Below are 18,804 nucleotides of genomic sequence, written 5' to 3'. Positions count from 1 at the left end.
CAGGAACCCAACTCCTCTCCTCCGGACCGTAACCTTCCCAGTCCACCAAGTACTGGAATCCGCGTCCCCTCCGCCTTGAGTCCAGAATACGATTAACCGAATACGTAGGTTCCCCTTCTACGAGACGCGGCGGGGGAGGAACCGGGACAGGCGGATTAAACTGAGAACGAAACACGGGCTTAATTTTGGAAACATGGAAGACGGAATGAATCCTCCTGTACACTGGAGGGAGTTTGAGGCGGACTGCCACCGGGCTAATGATCTTGGTGACAGTGAATGGGCCAATAAATTTGGGAGCTAGTTTATTAGAGATGGAACGGAGAGGAATGTTCTTAGTAGAAAGCCACACTTTTTGACCAACGACGTATACGGGAGGCCTAGACCGGTGGCGATCGGCTTTAGCCTTGGTGCGCGCTCCCGCTTGGAGTAGAGTCTCGCGGGCTCTAGTCCAAGTGCGACGACACCTCTGGACAAAGGCGTGAGCGGAGGGGACCGCGACTTCAGACTCCAGACTAGGAAAAATTGGTGGCTGGTAACCTAGACTACACTCAAACGGTGATAGGCCCGTAGATGATACTGGTAACGAATTGTGGGCGTACTCCACCATTGACAGTTGTTGGCTCCATGAGGAAGGATTCTTGGAGACCAGACATCGCAACGTTCTCTCCAAATCCTGGTTGGCTCTCTCAGTTTGGCCATTGCTCTGGGGATGGAACCCTGAGGACAGACTAACCGTCGCACCCAGTAATCTACAAAATTCTTGCCAAAATTTGGACACAAATTGGGGTCCTCTGTCGGAAACCACGTCTGTCGGGAGGCCATGTAACCGAAAGACGTGGTTAACGACTGTTAACGCTGTCTCCTTGGCTGAGGGTAATTTGGGCAAGGGAATGAAATGGACCGCCTTCGAGAACCGGTCCACCACGGTCAAAACTACCGTGTTACCCTGAGTGGGTGGGAGGGCGGTAACAAAATCTAGTGCGATATGGGACCAGGGTCTCGAAGGGATCGGCAGCGGTTGAAGGAGCCCGTCTGGGGGTCGACTGGAAGTCTTACCAGTGGCACAAACTGAGCAAGCCAAAACAAAACTGTGAACGTCACGAGCCATACGTGGCCACCAAAATCGTTGCTTAACTAAGGACGTGGTGCGAGTGACTCCTGGATGACAAGCCACATTGGAACAATGACCCCACTGAATGACGTTGGACCGTAATTCCTCTGGCACAAATAAACGGTTCGGTGGACAACCGGGCGGAGGCGTTACCCCTTCTAAGGCCGTCCTGACCTTCGATTCGACCTCCCATGAGAGTGTGGAGATAATTAGGGTCTCCGGAAAAATGCACTCGGGAGTAGACGGGCGATCGGAATGGTCAAAAATGCGTGACAAAGAATCGGGCTTGATGTTTTTGGAGCCCGGGCGGTACGAGAGAGTAAAGTCAAAACGTCCGAAAAAAAAGTGCCCACCGAGCCTGCCTAGAGTTCAATCTTTTAGCGGTTCTAATGTATTCCAGATTCTTATGATCGGTCCAAACGATAAAAGGTACCCCCGACCCTTCTAACCAGTGACGCCACTCTTCCAATGCTAACTTGACTGCCAACAACTCTCTGTTACCAATATCATAATTACGTTCGGCAGGGGACAAACGATGAGACAAAAACGCGCACGGATGCATTCTGTCGTCTGTAGAAGAACGTTGGGATAACACTGCACCTACCCCCACCTCTGACGCGTCGACCTCCACCACGAACTGACGTGATGGATCAGGGGTAACTAGGATGGGGGCTGAAACAAAGCGGCCTTTCAGTTTGGCAAACGCAGCCTCAGCTGCGTCTGACCACCTGAACGTAGTTCTGGGGGAGGTCAAGGCGGTCAGAGGCGAGGCTAGTTGGCTGAAATTGCAAATGAACCGCCGGTAGAAATTGGCGAACCCCAGAAACCTCTGTAGGGCCTTACGGGAATCTGGACTTGGCCAATCCACCATAGCCTTAACCTTCTCAGGATCCATACGCATCCCCTCAGACGACACAATGTACCCTAAGAAAGGAACAGACTGTGCATGAAAAGCGCATTTCTCCGCCTTGACAAAAAGCCCATTCTCTAGCAACCTCTGAAGCACTCGTCTGACGTGCTGAACGTGTTCCTGGAGAGACGAAGAAAAAATCAATATGTCATCCAGGTAGACATAAATGAACTGATCGACCATGTCTCTCAACACGTCATTGACGAGTGCCTGGAAGACCGCTGGGCTATTGGACAGCCCAAAAGGCATAACCAAATATTCAAAGTGCCCCCTGGGGGTGTTAAAAGCGGTCTTCCATTCATCCCCCTTCCTGATGCGGACCAAATGATAAGCATTACGTAAGTCCAGTTTTGTGAAGACCGACGCTCCCTGCAACCTCTCGAAGGCTGAAGACATCAACGGCAAAGGGTAAGTATTCTTTACCGTGATGTTATTCAACCCTCGGTAGTCAATGCAAGGTCGCAGAGAACCGTCCTTCTTCCCCACAAAAAAGAACCCCGCCCCCGCTGGAGAAGAGGAAGGTCGAATGAATTTGGATGCCAGAGAATCAGAAATATATTTCTCCATGGCCTCCCTCTCGGGAATAGACAGAGAGTAAAGCTTGCCCTTAGGCGGAGACGTACCTGGCAGTAGATCTATCGCACAGTCATAGGGACGATGCGGAGGGAGAGAAGCAGCCCGAGACTTACTGAACACTTCCTTCAGGTCCAGATACTCCGTGGGCACGTTTGACAAATCCACTGCCTCCTCCTGTAACGCAGAAACAACAACAGACGGACAAGCAGACACAAGACAGGACTCGTGACATAAACTACTCCACTCCAACACTGATCTCTGTTGCCAGTCTATCTTGGGGTTATGTTTGATGAGCCAGGGGTGACCGAGAACAATAGGTGCAAGGGGGGAGTCCAGGATGTAAAATGAGGTAGTCTCTGTGTGATTTCCGTATACTGTAAGTGTAATGGGTCCAGTGGTGAATGAAATGGTAGGAAGAGCTTGACCGTTGAGGGCGTGAACAGCAATGGAGTGGGTGAGGGGTAACAGAGGAACGTGGATCTTGTGAGCGAATGTGTAGTCCATGAAGTTACCTTCTGCCCCGGAATCCAAAAGTGCTAGACAGTCGTGAGTGTTGGCTGACCATCTAAGTCTTACCGGGAGGAGCGTAGATGTTGATGAGGTCTTCTCAGCGGAGATCCCACCCGACAGTAGCCTCAGATTTACTGCCGGGCTTGCCCTTTTACCGGGCAGTTGTACGCGAAATGACCAGCAGTCCCACAGTACAGGCAAAGGCCCTGGGATCTCCGCCTTTCCTTCTCCTCCCGGGAAAGCCGAGCTCGCCCGACCTGCATGGGCTTGTGATCGTAGACGGGGCTGACCGCGTCCCCGCCGCTGGCTTGCGTGGTCTCAACGGCTGCAGAAGCCCGAGCTGGTAACTTCATCCGTTCCACTCGGGAGAGACGAGAATCCACGCGAAGCGCCAGATCAATAAGTCCATTGAGTGTAGCGGGTAAATCCAAGGCGTAGATTTCCTTCAGGACGCGGTCAGCCAGCCCATGCAGGAACATGTCCCACTGCGCCTCCTCGTTCCATTGACACTCAGCCGCCAAGGTCCGGAACTCAATGGCATAATCCGATACAGATTTACCTCCCTGCTTGAGGTCCGCCAGGGTTCGTGCTGCTTCTCTTCCCGCGACCGCGCGGTCAAACACCATCTTCATCTCGGCGGCGAGTGTCTGGAACGAGGCACAGCACGGATCTTGATTGTCCCACACCGCCGTCCCCCATAGAGCTGCCCTCCCAGTCAGCAGTGTGAGCACGAACGCCACTTTGCTCTGTTCGGTGGCAAATGTTCTGGGCTGCAGGGAAAAATGCATAGAACAGCGTGTTAAAAATGCTCTGCAAAAGTTCGGCTCACCACTATAGGACTCAGGAACCGGTAGGCGGGGTTCTGACTGGGAGACGCTCGGTGGTGGTACTGGGGGAGCGGGCGGTGCGGGTGGTGGCGCAGTGGGAGCTCGTAGTTGTTGCAGCTGCTGGGTGAGCTCGGACACCTGCGCCACGAGAGCTTGAATGGCCCGACCCGACTCATTAGAAGTCCTCTCCTGGGCCTCAATCCGAGAAATGGTGGCTCTGATGAAGTCATCCAGAGGTGAAGAGGATCCACTTGCTGCTCCCATCGCTTGGTCAGATCGTTCTGTCATAATTCATGAAGCGGAAGCAAAATTGCAAGTACTCTTTTATTATGGGTCAGTAGACACAAGGCAAAAATACACGGGTGGGCTGGTGGCGCAGGGACTTGATGGTCAGCGAGATGGTGAAGACAGGTGACGGTGAATCCAGTGAAGTGAACATCCAACGCGACGAACACCAAGAGAACACCGAACAGGAACACGATCTGGAACAGGAACAGGACTGGAATGGCACACGACGACACACACTGAAGACACCAAAACAACGATCTGACAAAGAAAGGAGAGTGCGATGAGTCTATATAGATGAATAAACTGGCAGCAGCTGGTGAGGGGAATGAGATCAGGTGGAGCGCTGATCAGTTGAAATGAGCAGCCACGCCCACTCACACACACCCACACACACAGAACAACAAATACACGAGACACGAAGAAAACAGTGAATTCATGAACCGTGACATGTATGCCTTTGTGACTGAGTATTCGCTGAGTTACAGTTCATTTTCGGAACCCACCTCAAATTGCGGGGGGTCAGGAGGCTTTTGTCTAGGCGCTGGAAGGTGGCAGCTCTAGTGGCGTTTTCAATAGGGGATCCCATTCAGTCAACTACGTCGAACGTGAACGACTGAAAGGGAACGTCTCGGTTGCATATGCAACCCTCGTTCCCTGAAGGAGGGAACAGAGATGTAGTCCTTTCGCCACTATTGCTGGACCACCGCTGACTCCGAGTTACGCTCGGCTCCTCAGCGAAAAAAGCAACTTGTGCGTGCATCCACTTATTTATGCCGCGCCGCGGGGGGCCGGAGTATGTGATGTGAATCATACACACCAATTACATTGGCTCATTTCAATAGTACTCGAAGATGACAGGCTCCCTAAGCGTGATCCCATTCAGACGACGTCGACTACGTCTCCGTTCCCTCCTTCAGGGAACGAGGGTTGCATACGCAACTGAGACGTTCAGTGTAACATTCATTGAACCAGTAAAAAGAAAAAAGAAAATACATCTACCTGGAGGGGTTTATAAGACAAATATTTTTTTTTGCGAATATCAGGCAGGTTTAAAGCATAAACAAGAGGGTTCAGGGTGGGTGGTGTAATAAGGAACTCCAGTGAAGGTAAAACTGACAGCCATATAGGAAGTTCTTGACTCGACTCAAAGTGACATCAGAAATAACAGCAATTGAGAAATTCAAAAGGACTACTATGTGTGGAATACAAGTTTGATAAGCTTTGCCCTTGAACTGTGATGAGCTTCTTTGACAAACAATAAAAATGTTTACATAAGAATATAATATGAAACTTAAAGGGATGACAATAGTTGTGATTAATATAAACAAACCAAAAACATTATTATTATTGTGCTTTCGCAAGAAAGCTTGACTACTTCATAGTTGTGGCAGTACACCTTTAACAATTTGTTACCACACGTTCTCAGTTTTGTACTTAAAGGTGCTCTAAGCGATGTCACGTGTTTTTTAGGCTGAAACGTTTTTTTTTGTCACATACAGCAAACATTTCCTCACTATCCGCTAGCTGCCTGTCCCCTGAACACACTGTAAAAAAAACGCAGTCACTGTAGACAGCCCAGGCTCCACAAACGGCATCAAAAACAAACTGGCCCAGCCTGGACCACGAAACATAACAAACAGTGTTCCAGCCAATAACCGACAAGAATGATTTGGTGGTGGGGGTTGGGGGGTTAGTGCGCGTGCACATGAAGGGGGGTGTGGGGAGTGGAGAAGAGAGAAGCATGAAGAGGGAAGTTAGCTAGAGGAGAGATGTCCTAGACAACGACAACGACTAACGTTAGAATTATATTCTCTTGAATTTTGATATGGCCAACACATGACCAAAGAGACGACGGATCAGATTCAATTTTAGTTGGTGCACCCAATTCCAGGGTGATTTGGCTGTCTATTGCCTGTGCCACACTTTGTTGTTTTTTAAAGGCAAAAAATAAAAGCACACTCCTTTTGGCACTGGGTAGCACACCAATGAAATTTAATTTTAAGGATTAATGTCACACTTCTCCAATTAATGCCCTGCTTGGCGATTATAATATAATGTATATTATAATTCGAGTTATAATACAATTATATTATATTTAATAATATAAATTAAGTTATATTGTTTCTGGTCTTTGAAGAGTCTCTGGAACAACTTATTTGTCAAAGTGTCATAATCAATATAACTGCAATCATTCACAAACCATGTGTGTATGCACAAGTATGACCTGCAAAAACACAGTTCAAGCAGCAAGAGAGAAACTAATGTTAAAAAGTCAAGAGTCCAGAACCCAACTAAAGCAAACACTGATCTCTACATTTTACATTACATTTAGTCATTTAGCAGACGCTTTTATCCAAAGCGACTTACAAATTAGGACTAAATTAAGCGAGTCATCATGAAGAGGCAAAAACAAAAACAACGCAAGAAGTGCTCAAAATACGAAGTTCAGGCATTATTCAGAGTAGCATAAGCCCGATAAGTGAGGTTTTAAAGGGAAAGGGAAGTTGTTGTTTTTTTTTTGTTTTTTTTTTATGAGGTTAAGTGCTCACGGAAGAGATGGGTTTTCAGTTGTCTTTTGAATGTTGTCAGGGATTCTGCATTCCGGATGAGGGTGGGGAGAGCGTTCCACCAGCATGGAACTGTGAATGAGAATGTTCTGGAAAGTGATTTTGTGGCTTTCTGTGATGATTGTAGGCTTCTGGTAGGGATGTAGACTCGTAGGAGTGAGTGAAAGTAGTAGGAAGCTGAGCCTGTGATAGATCTGTAAGCAATCGTCAATGCCTTGAACTTGATGCGAGCAGCGAGAGGTAGCCAGTGCAGAGAGATGAACAGAGGAGTGACGTGGGCCCTCTTGGGCTCGTTGAAGACAAGACGAGCTGAAGCATTCTGAATCATTCTGAATCATTTGTAGAGGTTTAGTTGCACATGATGGAAGTCCGGCCAGAAGAGCATTGCAGTAGTCAAGCCTAGAAATGACCAGGGCCTGGACGAGAAGTTGTGTTGCATGCTCAGTAAGGAAAGGCCTGATCTTCCTGATGTTGTGCAGTGCAAACCTGCATGATCGAGCTGTCTTTGAAATGTGATCTGTGAAGGTCAGCTGGTCATCAAACGTTACTCCAAGATTTCTGACCGACCTTGATGGGGTGATTGATGATGATTCTAGCTGGATAGTGAAGTTGTGCTGTAGAGACGGATTGGCAGGGAGGACGAGAAGCTCAGTCTTTGCCAGGTTGAGCTGCAGGTGATGTTCCTTCATCCATGTCGAGATGTTCGCCAGACAGCTTGAGATCCGTGCAGCTACTGTGGGATCATCTGGTTGAAATGAGAGGAAGAGCTGTGTGTCATCAGTGTAGCAGTGGTAGGAGAAACCGTGTGCCTGTATAATGTGTCCCAGTGATGTGGTGTAGATGGAGAAGAGGAGGGGACCAAGAACTGAACCCTGGGGAACCCCTGTGGTCAGTTGATGTGCTCTGGATACCTCGCCTCTCCATGCGAGCCTGAAGGACCTACCTGTGAGATAGGACTTGAACCAATGGAGTGAAGTTCCTGTGATGCCCAGTGATGAGAGGCTGGACATAAGGATCTGATGATTCACAGTGTCGAAGGCAGCAGACAGATCCAGGAGACAGATCTCTATAGTGGTAACTTCAAACCAAACATTTTCAGTTAAATATCTCAATAACAACTTCTGTAGATGAATGACAGAAATAAAGTCATACTGGTTAATAATAAGTGTAAGTGTAATAATGTGTAATGGCTGGAAGTTAGTTGTAGTTCTTGTGTTTCTCTATTTTCTGTGTTCCTCTTTCCTTAAGTGATTCTGCTTGTTAACAGCAGGTGTTCATCATTAATGCTCAACAATCACTTACATATTCACATAATTATCTCACTGCAATGTTACTTTTACTCTTTATAGTGTGGGAATATCTTTATTTAAAATATTTTTTTTAGTGGTCTCAAAATAAATAAGTTCACAGTAATACATTAGTGCATTCAATATTTAGTTAATACATTTAAACGACAATTGGTCAATTTATGGCAGTCGGTTTCTGCAAGTGAAATTAGTTAACTAGTATTAGTTAATTAGTTTTAATTTAGTGCATGGTATTTTAACAGTAACATAATGTAGATTACAGTAAATAACTGTACAATTAACAGTAAATTACTGGCAACAGTATTGCCAGTATATTTTACTGTAAAAAAGCCTGGTAAGGTCTAACAGAGTATATATATCATCATATCGTCCATCCTTTAAAGTTGTATAGTTAAAAAAAAAAAAAAGAAAGAAAAAAATAATTTTTTAAATAGTTTATTTTAGTGTCTGATTTACCGTCAGAATTAAAATGGTAAATATTTAATTGATGAGTTGTCAATACAATATATAGGGTATGATTCTATCTCTAAATTCAGCATATTGACACAAAATAATAATTGCAAATCCACCTTTCGCTGCCAGTTCAGTTGTTTATATGACTTGCAGCGATCCATTTGCTTCTCTTTTATGTAGCTTTCGGCAGTCTGTACAAGTATACCTCAGATTTCTTATCAAATCTAGTTTTACAGTCAATCGCAAAGCTCTGTCCCGTTTTAGACGTGTTATGTGTGTTTGTCACGGCATTCACAGTGAAAACAAATGCTACCACTCAGTCTTTTTGCCACTTAGTGGGCGCAACCGCAGTCACTCCGGCCAACGGTGACTTCACGCGCATACCCTCTATTTGCAAAAACAAAACAAAAAAAACAACAACAAAAAAACAAAGAGGCCTCCTAAGACATGTTAGATGCTATAAGAACACTAGCATAATGGTGACTCACAGTTCTTGCACCAGTGGTTATTTTGAGCTGTATCACAGAAGGTATTTTAATTATGTAATTTGTGTTTTAAGGTATAGAAAAACTTGCCTGATGTTCAAAATACATTTCAAAGTTGTTTATTGGTGTTTATACAAATCTATTTTTAAACCAAATTAACCTGAAGATTATATGTATACACAATTCTTTAAAGCAAATATTAATCTAATGTTAATTTATAAATATATTATTGTTCATTGATAATTAATGTGTGTTCATAATTAAATAATGAATTATGTTAACATATTTAACTTTATTGTTTTCAAGTTAATAATGCAAACTGCTGTTTTTTAAAATGTTTAAAAATCATAGAAACATTGTGTACTTTCTTTTTCAGGTCAATGAAGTAACTTTGCCTGATGCAAAATGGAAAATGGAACATATTTTTACTTCATGTTATTTGAAAATCTTGGATCCATAAGATATGCTTTCTTCAGTTTGGGATTTATTCTATACGGTGTTATCACACTATTTAATGTCATTATAATGCTTGTAATATTTCTGGAAAGGACTTTACACCAGCCCATGTACATTCTGATTTCTTGTTTGTCTATCAACTCTGTGTTTGGAACAGCTGGCTTTTTCCCAAGAGCACTGACAGACTTGCTGTCTGATACACACTCAATCTCCCGTGAAGCATGCATCTTACAGTCTTATGTCATTTTCACGTATACAGCAAATGAGAATACAATATTAATGTTAATGGCATTTGACAGATTTGTTGCAATCAGTAAACCTTTTGTAACACTGTCAAAGTCAACCAAATACCATAAGGGTTGTATCATTGAATATTTAGGACATAGGTTCGACTCTTGGGAGGATAGAAATTAAGTTTAGGCCAAATAGTGTTCAGCAACAGCCAGCACATTTATTGTACATAGAACAAATGAAATAAAAATATATATATTGAGGACTCGTCACAACACTGTGACAAAGGGAAAAGCAGTATTTAGTCCAGGTTGTGTACACAAAGTCTGAGAATAAAAGGAAAAATAAAAAAAATAAAAAAATAAAATGTCCAAAGTTCTCCTCGTTCCTTTGAAAATGAGTGTGTGTGTGTGTAAAGTTATTTGTGTTTAAGGCCTTTTTCTACTACTACCCGGGTAGTGTGTGTATAAAGCAACAGCTTAGCTGTAATTGCACAAAATCCCACGATGCAAACAGATGCAAACTGGTCCGGGTTGGACGTCAAGTAGAATTCAGTAGGACCTTCTCTAAATCACGGACTGGCTCGCCTTGGCTCACTTCACAGATCTTTTCACAGGATGGAATCAGGCAACAAAAAAAAACAATCAGAGTTCGCAGAAAATTCTCACTAGAATCAAATGGAATTCCTTTTGGACTCAAGAACATACTTCATAAGACTTATGGAAAATTTAAACTCTTTTTGTTCAGAAAAATACACTCTTTTCAGTAATTCAAAAGCAGCGCTTGATCACCTCGTGCTCATCAGCTATTCTACAATCTTCTTCTCTATATTTTTCTTCTCAGTCAACTCGTTTGTATAGCGGACCCTACAGGGAAACTACAGTACTGCATACAACTAAACAAATTAAAACAGTGTTAAACTCTAGGGGGTTACATTCTCCCCTCCTGAACCTGCATGCGTCTCTGCATGTAGTGCATTTATAAGAGTTCAGATGTATCAGGCGCTAGTGCTCTAACTTGAGGGAAAGTATCAGCTTCAAGAGCTCGTGTGAAAGCTTGGTTTAGACCTTCAAATAGGGAATGCATAACTAATGCTAAAGGATTTCCTAATGACTTATAGTTCAGCCTATCAGGTTGTTCCCTATGTCGTGTAGAACGTCTGAGCTCTGACATCTCTTGAACAGGTATATCTTCGTTTCCTACATCACAATCCTCATTCACAGTTTCACTGTTGTTTTGTTTATTTTCTCTTGCTTCATTCTTTTTCTCAACAGGTTCAGTGTCATTAACAAGCAACTCCTGATTGGACTCATCATCACAGCGATCCATGGACTTTGAATCCAGTTCCTTGACAGGTGAGTTATTCATCATCTCTTCCAAGGACTTTCCAGGTAAGATTTCCTCTGTCAGGGTTTCTCCAGGTAAGAGCACATCCTCCTTACTACCAGAAGGTTCAAATGGCCTTGCATTAGGATCCAATGTGGTCTCACTGGCATTCTCAATCATGGGTTTATTGTAAGGCACTTCTCTGATAATGGTTACAGTAGGATGTGTGTCTTGTGTGGTTCGAGGGAAATAATAAAAATCTACCTCTGCTCCATGGTCAGGGACAGGTTCTTGAATAACATCTGGGTTAAGACATTCATTCACTAACAAGGTTTCCCGAGGACAAGAGATCTTCTCCTTTCTCTCCTCTTTGTCACTTTTATCAGTGGAATTGGTGGAAGTCAAGAATCCACAGGGCAAAAGCAAATCTCGATGAAGTGTTTTTTCTGGACCATTCGTCTTAAGAGGCTTCACTACATAAACAGGAGATTCATTTATCTGTTTGACCACTTGATAGATTGTGTTGCTCCATCGATCCGCTAGCTTATGTTTACCCCTTATTCCCACATTCTTGACAAGGACACGGTCCCCAACATGCAAGGTAGACTCTCTCACTCTCAGGTCGTACCTTTGTTTGTTACGAAGAGCTGTCTTCTCACTGTGTTCAACAGCAATCTTGTAACTCTCTTGCAAACTCTCTTGCAACCTTTTGACGTACTCTGTGTGGGTAACTTTCTTCTCACCTTCTGGTTTGATACCAAAAGCCACGTCTATTGGGAGGCTTGCCTGTCTCCCGAACATTAACTGATACGGAGAGAACCCAGTTGTATCATTCTTGGTACAATTATAGGCATGTACCAGCGGTTGAACGTGGTCCCGCCATCTCACTTTGTCTTCCTCTTGGAGAGTTCCCAGCATTTGAAGGAGCGTGCGGTTAAAACGTTCTACGGGATTCCCGCGTGGGTGGTAGGGAGTTGTTCGAGTCTTCTTTATCCCCAGCAAGAGACAAAGGTCCTTAATCACAGCAGACTCAAAATCACGACCTTGGTCGCTGTGCAAGCGCTCTGGAATCCCGTAGTGCACAAAGAAGTTATTCCACAGAGTTTTGGCAACTGTTTTTGCTCTCTGATCGGCTGTTGGAACTGCCACAGCATATTTAGTAAAATGGTCGGTGATAACTAGGATGTTCTTTGTACCACGTCCATCTGGCTCGAGAGAGAGATAGTCCATACAGACAAGTTCCAGAGGCCTGCTGGTTTCTATATTAACTAAGGGGAATGCTCTTTCGGCTTTGGCCTTCCTCCTGATGCACCTCTCACAGGTATTTACTTTGCATTCAACATCGGAGTACATCCTTGGCCAGTAAAAGCGTGTGCGGACCAGATCTAATGTCCGTTCCCCTCCCATATGACCTACTGAGTCATGCAGGGCTTCTAAGGCAATCTCTCTGAACTTCTGAGGAAGAACAAGCTGATAGGATGAATTCCCTTGGTTCATCCGTTTTCTGTACAGTACTCCATCTATGAATGTGAATTGATCCATCACCCTGAGCATCAGCTGAACTTCTCGAGGTTCATGACATCTGACACGATAAGGGAGTCTCTTTCCGGTATTCAAGAGTTCTCTCACCCTACTTATTGTGGGGTCCTTTGACTGTTCTGCAACCCACTCTTGCGATGACATTCTGGGGAGAGTGCTTGATCCAGGGAGTAGATCGGCCTGTAAGAACTCTGCTGGAATGGCATCAACATTCATGGCCAAACATCCCAAAGCAGCAGGTAAAGAACTTTCCTCTTTTTCTGCCTCCTCCAGCTCATGTAACTGGTGCTTCTGACATATGGCTTTTACTGCCTCATTAGGGAATGAAGTTCCATCTCCTTCCTTCATGAACTGAGAAATGAATTTATAAATCCGTTCATCCTCAGTCTTGGAACTGAAATCCACTTCTGGTTGAGGGTGCGGTCGCCGGGACAGACCGTCGGCATCTTGATTTTTCCTTCCAGCTCGGTACTGAAGACTGAAATTAAAATTTGATAAGGATGCAAGCCAACGGTGTCCAGCAGCGTCGAGCTTGGCTGATGTCAATATATATGTCAGCGGGTTATTGTCTGTCATGACAACGAACTCTGCTCCATATAGGTAATCATAGAATTTATCTGTTATCGCCCACTTCAAGGCTAAAAATTCTAGCTTGTGAGTGGGGTAACGTCTCTCACAATTTGATAACCCTCTGCTGGCAAATGCAATAACCCTGAGATGGCCCTCTTGGTTTTGATACAAGGCAGCACCCAGGCCGTGCAGACTGGCATCCGTGTGGAGAATATATGACAACTTTGGGTTTGCGAACCCCAACACTGGGGCAGTGGTGAGATTTTCAATCAATGTCTGAAAGGAAACATCACACTCAGATGTCCATCTACTGCCAAAAGGCTTCCTGAAGTCAGCACTGGAGAGAGGTTTGGACTCCTTTTTCTTTCTGGGTGGACAGTAACCAGCTGTCAGTGCATTTAAAGGCCTTGCGATCTTTGAGTAGTCCTTGACAAACCTCCGATAATACCCAGTGAATCCTAAGAAGGATTTTAACTCACTGATGTTAGTGGGTTTCGGCCAGGTGGTAAGGGCTGAGATTTTATCGGGGTCAGTCTCCACGCCGTTTTCGGAAACAATATGTCCAAGGTACTTCACTGACTTCATGAAGAAACGACATTTGTCGGGGGACAGCTTTAGACCAAACTCTTTCAATTGGTTTAAGACTTTCATAAGGCGTTCCTCATGTTCCTCTAGACTACTTGAAAAAACGATTAAATCATCAAGAAAGACAAGGACTTCCTTCAGATGCAGGCTGCCGACACATTTCTCCATAACACGCTGAAAGGTGCTAGGTGCATTCGTCACCCCCTGTGGCATCCGGTTGAACTCCCAGAATCCCATGGGTGTCACAAACGCGGTCTTATATTTGTCCTCTTCCTCAACCTCAACTTGATAGTACCCTGATTTCAAGTCCATAACAGAAAACCATTTAGATCCTGTTAAGGCGGAGAAAGTTTCTTCAATGTTTGGCAGTGCATAGGCGTCTTTTATTGTTTGATTGTTGAGCTTTCTGTAGTCTACGCAGAGCCGAATAGAACCATTTTTCTTCTTCACGACCACTATGGGAGAAGCGAATGGACTTTCGGACTCCCGTATGATGTTAGCGTCCTTGAGTTCCTGAAGGTGAAGTCTGACAGCCTCATAATCAGAAGGGTGGATGGGCCTTACCCTTTGTTTAAAAGGGGTTGGGTCAGAAAGGCGAATCCTGTGCTTAACTGCCGTGGTGTGTCCGTAGTCAAGATCATTCAAAGCAAAAACCTCAGGAATGGAATTGAGCTTTTCCGCAATTCGGTTTCTCCATTCTTCAGAGAGAGGTGAGTCGGTGAAATCAAAAGTGATCTTATCATGGCTGGCAGAACACACTGCATTGCAGCTAACCACAGCGGAGGGAGGTAGGAATTTTGTCTCTTTCTCTTTATCAGGGGTATCTTTCAGCGAAGACAGAGCAGATGGAACATACAGCTCGGCTAAGCAACACTTTCTTGGAAGGGTGATTTCGTGAGAAGTTTCATTCTGAAGGAGGATAGGAACTTTGAATGATGTTCTTCTGGGACTTGTGAGGACATAGCTGCAAAGAAGCAACCCACCAGGGAGACTGGAGTGAGCGCACGGCTCTACCACAAGGGGAGAATCTCTGGCTGTAGACACACCTCTAACATATCCATCCAGGACTATCTTTTGGCCTGCAGGTATTCTGATGTTCTGTTTCCCTTTCAACTTAACATGACCCACTTTACCATTTTGTTGCTCAATGGTGTATCTGTGCAAAAGACTTTGGACAAGAGGCGAGTATGGACAACGCCTGTTAAGAACGGCATGGCCATTACTGCTTGTGACACAGGACTTGAACAAGATGTCTAGGGTGTTAGTACCAATAAGTACCGGGATTTCAAGATTGAATTTGTAGTCTGGGATCACGAGTGCAAGCGTGGTGACAGTTTCAGCTTTTCCAGTGATATCTTCTGGAAAATGCATGCTCACTTCGATATACCCCAGATAGGGCACAGTCTGCCCTCCAGCTCCTTCGACCTCAATGAGATTGTTCATGGAGAGGATCGGATGGAATGACAAGTGAGTATCATAGAAAGACTTGGACACAGTTGTCACCTGTGATCCTGAATCGAGAAGGGAGATACAGGGCTTCCCTTCAATGACAATTTCAGCAGTGCATCTGGGACCTACAATACTGGGATTTAACTCACTGTCATTTGCTAAAAGACTGGAATGAGCTTGACTCTCTTTTCTTTCTTCATTTAATCCATTGGGACGATTATTTCTGCAAAGGGCCCCAGTATGTCCCATTACTGAAACCCGACCCGGTTTAACGGCATCCCGTTTCTCTTCGTCCAGTCATCCTGTTTGACTTTAAGCTCTTTGTATTTCTGGTCTACTAGGGCTTTATTAATGGAGCCTTCACATAGTCTGGCTATGTGGCCATCTTCGCCGCATCTGAAACAAAACCAGGGTTTTGGTGGTTTAGCTGTTACCTGTTGAGCTTGCATCTCCACTTTAGGCGTCACCGTGTTTGAGTATTCTGTCAATTTGGACTCATTTTTCTTCTTTTTCTCAGATTTGGAGGATCTAAGCTGCATCTGGAGATCAGCCACCTGTTTTCTCAAAGCCTCTGTTTCCGAAATGTAGGTCTGCAACACACTTGAATCACTGTAAGGAGACATATCAACAACAGATTGTTTGTGAATTGCAGCTTTGTGTTTTGAACTGCCTAAGTGTCGTTGCATCCTGTCCAGTTTTGCTGCACGTCTGTCCTCCTCAGTTCTGAGCAGCAGCAAAAGCTCTGCAAAGTCAGGTGGTGTCTTGGCTTTGGCTTCCAGCTGAAGGGTAAGTATTAACGAGTGATCCCAGCAGCCACGCTGAAATTGTTTCAGCAACTGACGATCCGCAGATGCCTGCTTTAGACCATTTCTCTTAACCGCAGTACTGAGCAGTGTTTGTAATCTTTGTAAGTAATCAGATGCTTTCTCACCAGGATCTTGGTTGGTGTTCAGGAAACGGGCGAAGATCTCATCACCATCTTCAACTAAGCCATATGCAGAGTCTAGGAGCTTCACGTAGTCTCTAGGAGGAGCTGTAGAACCAAGCTGTTTAACCACATCAGAAGCGGGCGGCAAGAGGCTTTCTAAGATTTTCCTTCGCTGGATATCTATTGGAAGAGAATCCTGCAACAGAAGGTCAACATGAAGACACCAGGTATCAAAATCAGCTTCGCCCGGGGGCTTAGGAACTTTTCCTGAGAAGGAACGCAGCCATTTAGAGTGTGTCTGTGCAGAAAAAGCATCATTTTTGATGACGTGCTCGACTACAATGCGCTGGATCTCAGGAGGGTTTAAGTCGTCATTGGTAAGTGTGTTAAAGGCAGGCTTTGGTGTTTTTTTCCTCACAGCAGGATCAGGCTGGCTGTCTGAGATAAAGACACGTGACTTTGCTTTCGGCTTCTTAAGTGGTTGTCTTTTTATGTACCTCTTTGGAATAAAGTCACTGTTGTCAGAAGAGACCTCTTCGGGAACAGCATTATCACTGTCATCACTTGACTCAATGGATAACCTTTGTGCTTGGGTATGGGGCTGTGCTGATGGCTGTGCTAGCACTTTGATGTTATCTGCATACCATGCAACTGCTGGGTTTCGCACACTCTTAATTTCTAGGGGGAAATTAGGCTCAAGAAGTGTGACAGGAGTGTGTGCATCAAACTCAACTATAATGATGGGCTGTCCTGTCTGCTCAGTGGGGGGGGCTACTCTAACTACTTTCACAATAACCCCATAATTCTCAAAAGTTGCAATAATGTCGTCGTCTGTGTCATTATCAGTAATGCCTAACACACATAATGAATGCCGTGCTTTCACATTGTAACACTTTTCAATATCAGACATACTCATTGTGCTCAGTCAAAAAAAAAATTACTTGATAGACTAAAGTTTGGAATTTCACCACTCTCAAAATGTACTTGTAACTGGCTATTTAAAAAAAAAAATCCTCCTGGCTGGCTCGCCACAAAAAGGTTATGTAACACTGTCAAAGTCAACCAAATACCATAAGGGTTGTATCATTGAATATTTAGGACATAGGTTCGACTCTTGGGAGGATAGAAATTAAGTTTAGGCCAAATAGTGTTCAGCAACAGCCAGCACATTTATTGTACATAGAACAAATGAAATAAAAATATATATATTGAGGACTCGTCACAACACTGTGACAAAGGGAAAAGCAGTATTTAGTCCAGGTTGTGTACACAAAGTCTGAGAATAAAAGGAAAAATAAAAAAAATAAAAAAATAAAATGTCCAAAGTTCTCCTCGTTCCTTTGAAAATGAGTGTGTGTGTGTGTAAAGTTATTTGTGTTTAAGGCCTTTTTCTACTACTACCCGGGTAGTGTGTGTATAAAGCAACAGCTTAGCTGTAATTGCACAAAATCCCACGATGCAAACAGATGCAAACTGGTCCGGGTTGGACGTCAAGTAGAATTCAGTAGGACCTTCTCTAAATCACGGACTGGCTCGCCTTGGCTCACTTCACAGATCTTTTCACAGGATGGAATCAGGCAACAAAAAAAAACAATCAGAGTTCGCAGAAAATTCTCACTAGAATCAAATGGAATTCCTTTTGGACTCAAGAACATACTTCATAAGACTTATGGAAAATTTAAACTCTTTTTGTTCAGAAAAATACACTCTTTTCAGTAATTCAAAAGCAGCGCTTGATCACCTCGTGCTCATCAGCTATTCTACAATCTTCTTCTCTATATTTTTCTTCTCAGTCAACTCGTTTGTATAGCGGACCCTACAGGGAAACTACAGTACTGCATACAACTAAACAAATTAAAACAGTGTTAAACTCTAGGGGGTTACACTTTACAGTATCACAACATAATTACACCAAGGTTTCTAACTGTTTTAATAGTTATAAACTTGACTTATCCAATGATTTCTCTTGGTATTAATGGTATTTTGACTTCCAGACTGATATGGTGTGGTAACAAATTGTTTAAGGTGTATTGCCATAACTATGAAATGGTCAGACTGTCTTGTGAAAACACTGCTGTTAATAATGTGATGGGTTTTTTTATATTGATCATAACTGTAATCATTCCAGTAAGTTTTATATTATATTCTTATGTAAAAATTCTTGTCATTTGCCGAAGAAGCTCATCACAGTTCAAGGGCAAAGCTTATCAAACTTGTATTCCACACATTGTGGTCCTTTTGAATTTCTCAATTGCCATTATTTCTGAGGTCACTTTGAGTCGGGTTGTGACTTTACAACTTCCTATATGGCTGTCTCTTTTACTTTCACTTGAATTTCTTGTTATACCACCCATCCTGAACCCCCTTGTTTATGCTTTAAACTTGCCTGATATTCGCAAAACAATTATCCATCTAATAAATGGATCCAGGTAAATGATTTCTCTAGTATAATAAAAGTTACACAGAATATTACAGATTGATTATAAGGACTATAAACCACACTGTTAACCCTTGCTGTAAAAAAGGCCAAATTCTGACAATATCATACCATTTTCCATTAAAACAATAATATACCGTAGAAAACAAAAATAGCCTACAGGAATATACTGTAAATTAACAGTGCTCAAAATCGACACTCAGAGGCTGTTTTCACAATCACACCCTATACTCTCATTCACTATTCCCT

General features: G+C 43.8%; 1 protein-coding gene across 1 annotated transcript; it reads left to right on the top strand.

Annotated features, from left to right (window-relative positions):
• Nucleotides 1–17,685: 17,685 nt before the first annotated feature.
• Nucleotides 17,686–18,551, top strand: LOC311090406 (olfactory receptor 51I2-like; the record flags this gene model as incomplete). The annotated part of the gene is made up of 2 exons (XM_084125661.1): nucleotides 17,686–17,695; nucleotides 17,995–18,551. 2 exons carry the CDS (start codon nucleotides 17,686–17,688, stop codon nucleotides 18,549–18,551), a joined length of 567 nt encoding a protein of 188 aa, XP_083981787.1.
• Between the last annotated feature and the right edge of the window lie 253 nt (nucleotides 18,552–18,804).

The sequence above is a fragment of the Abramis brama genome (assembly GCF_963993115.1).
Source record: "Abramis brama genome assembly, chromosome: 10".
NCBI lineage: Eukaryota > Metazoa > Chordata > Actinopteri > Cypriniformes > Leuciscidae > Abramis > Abramis brama.
Note: the sequence above shows the minus strand (reverse complement) of the source record. Positions and strands in the feature narration are given on the sequence as shown.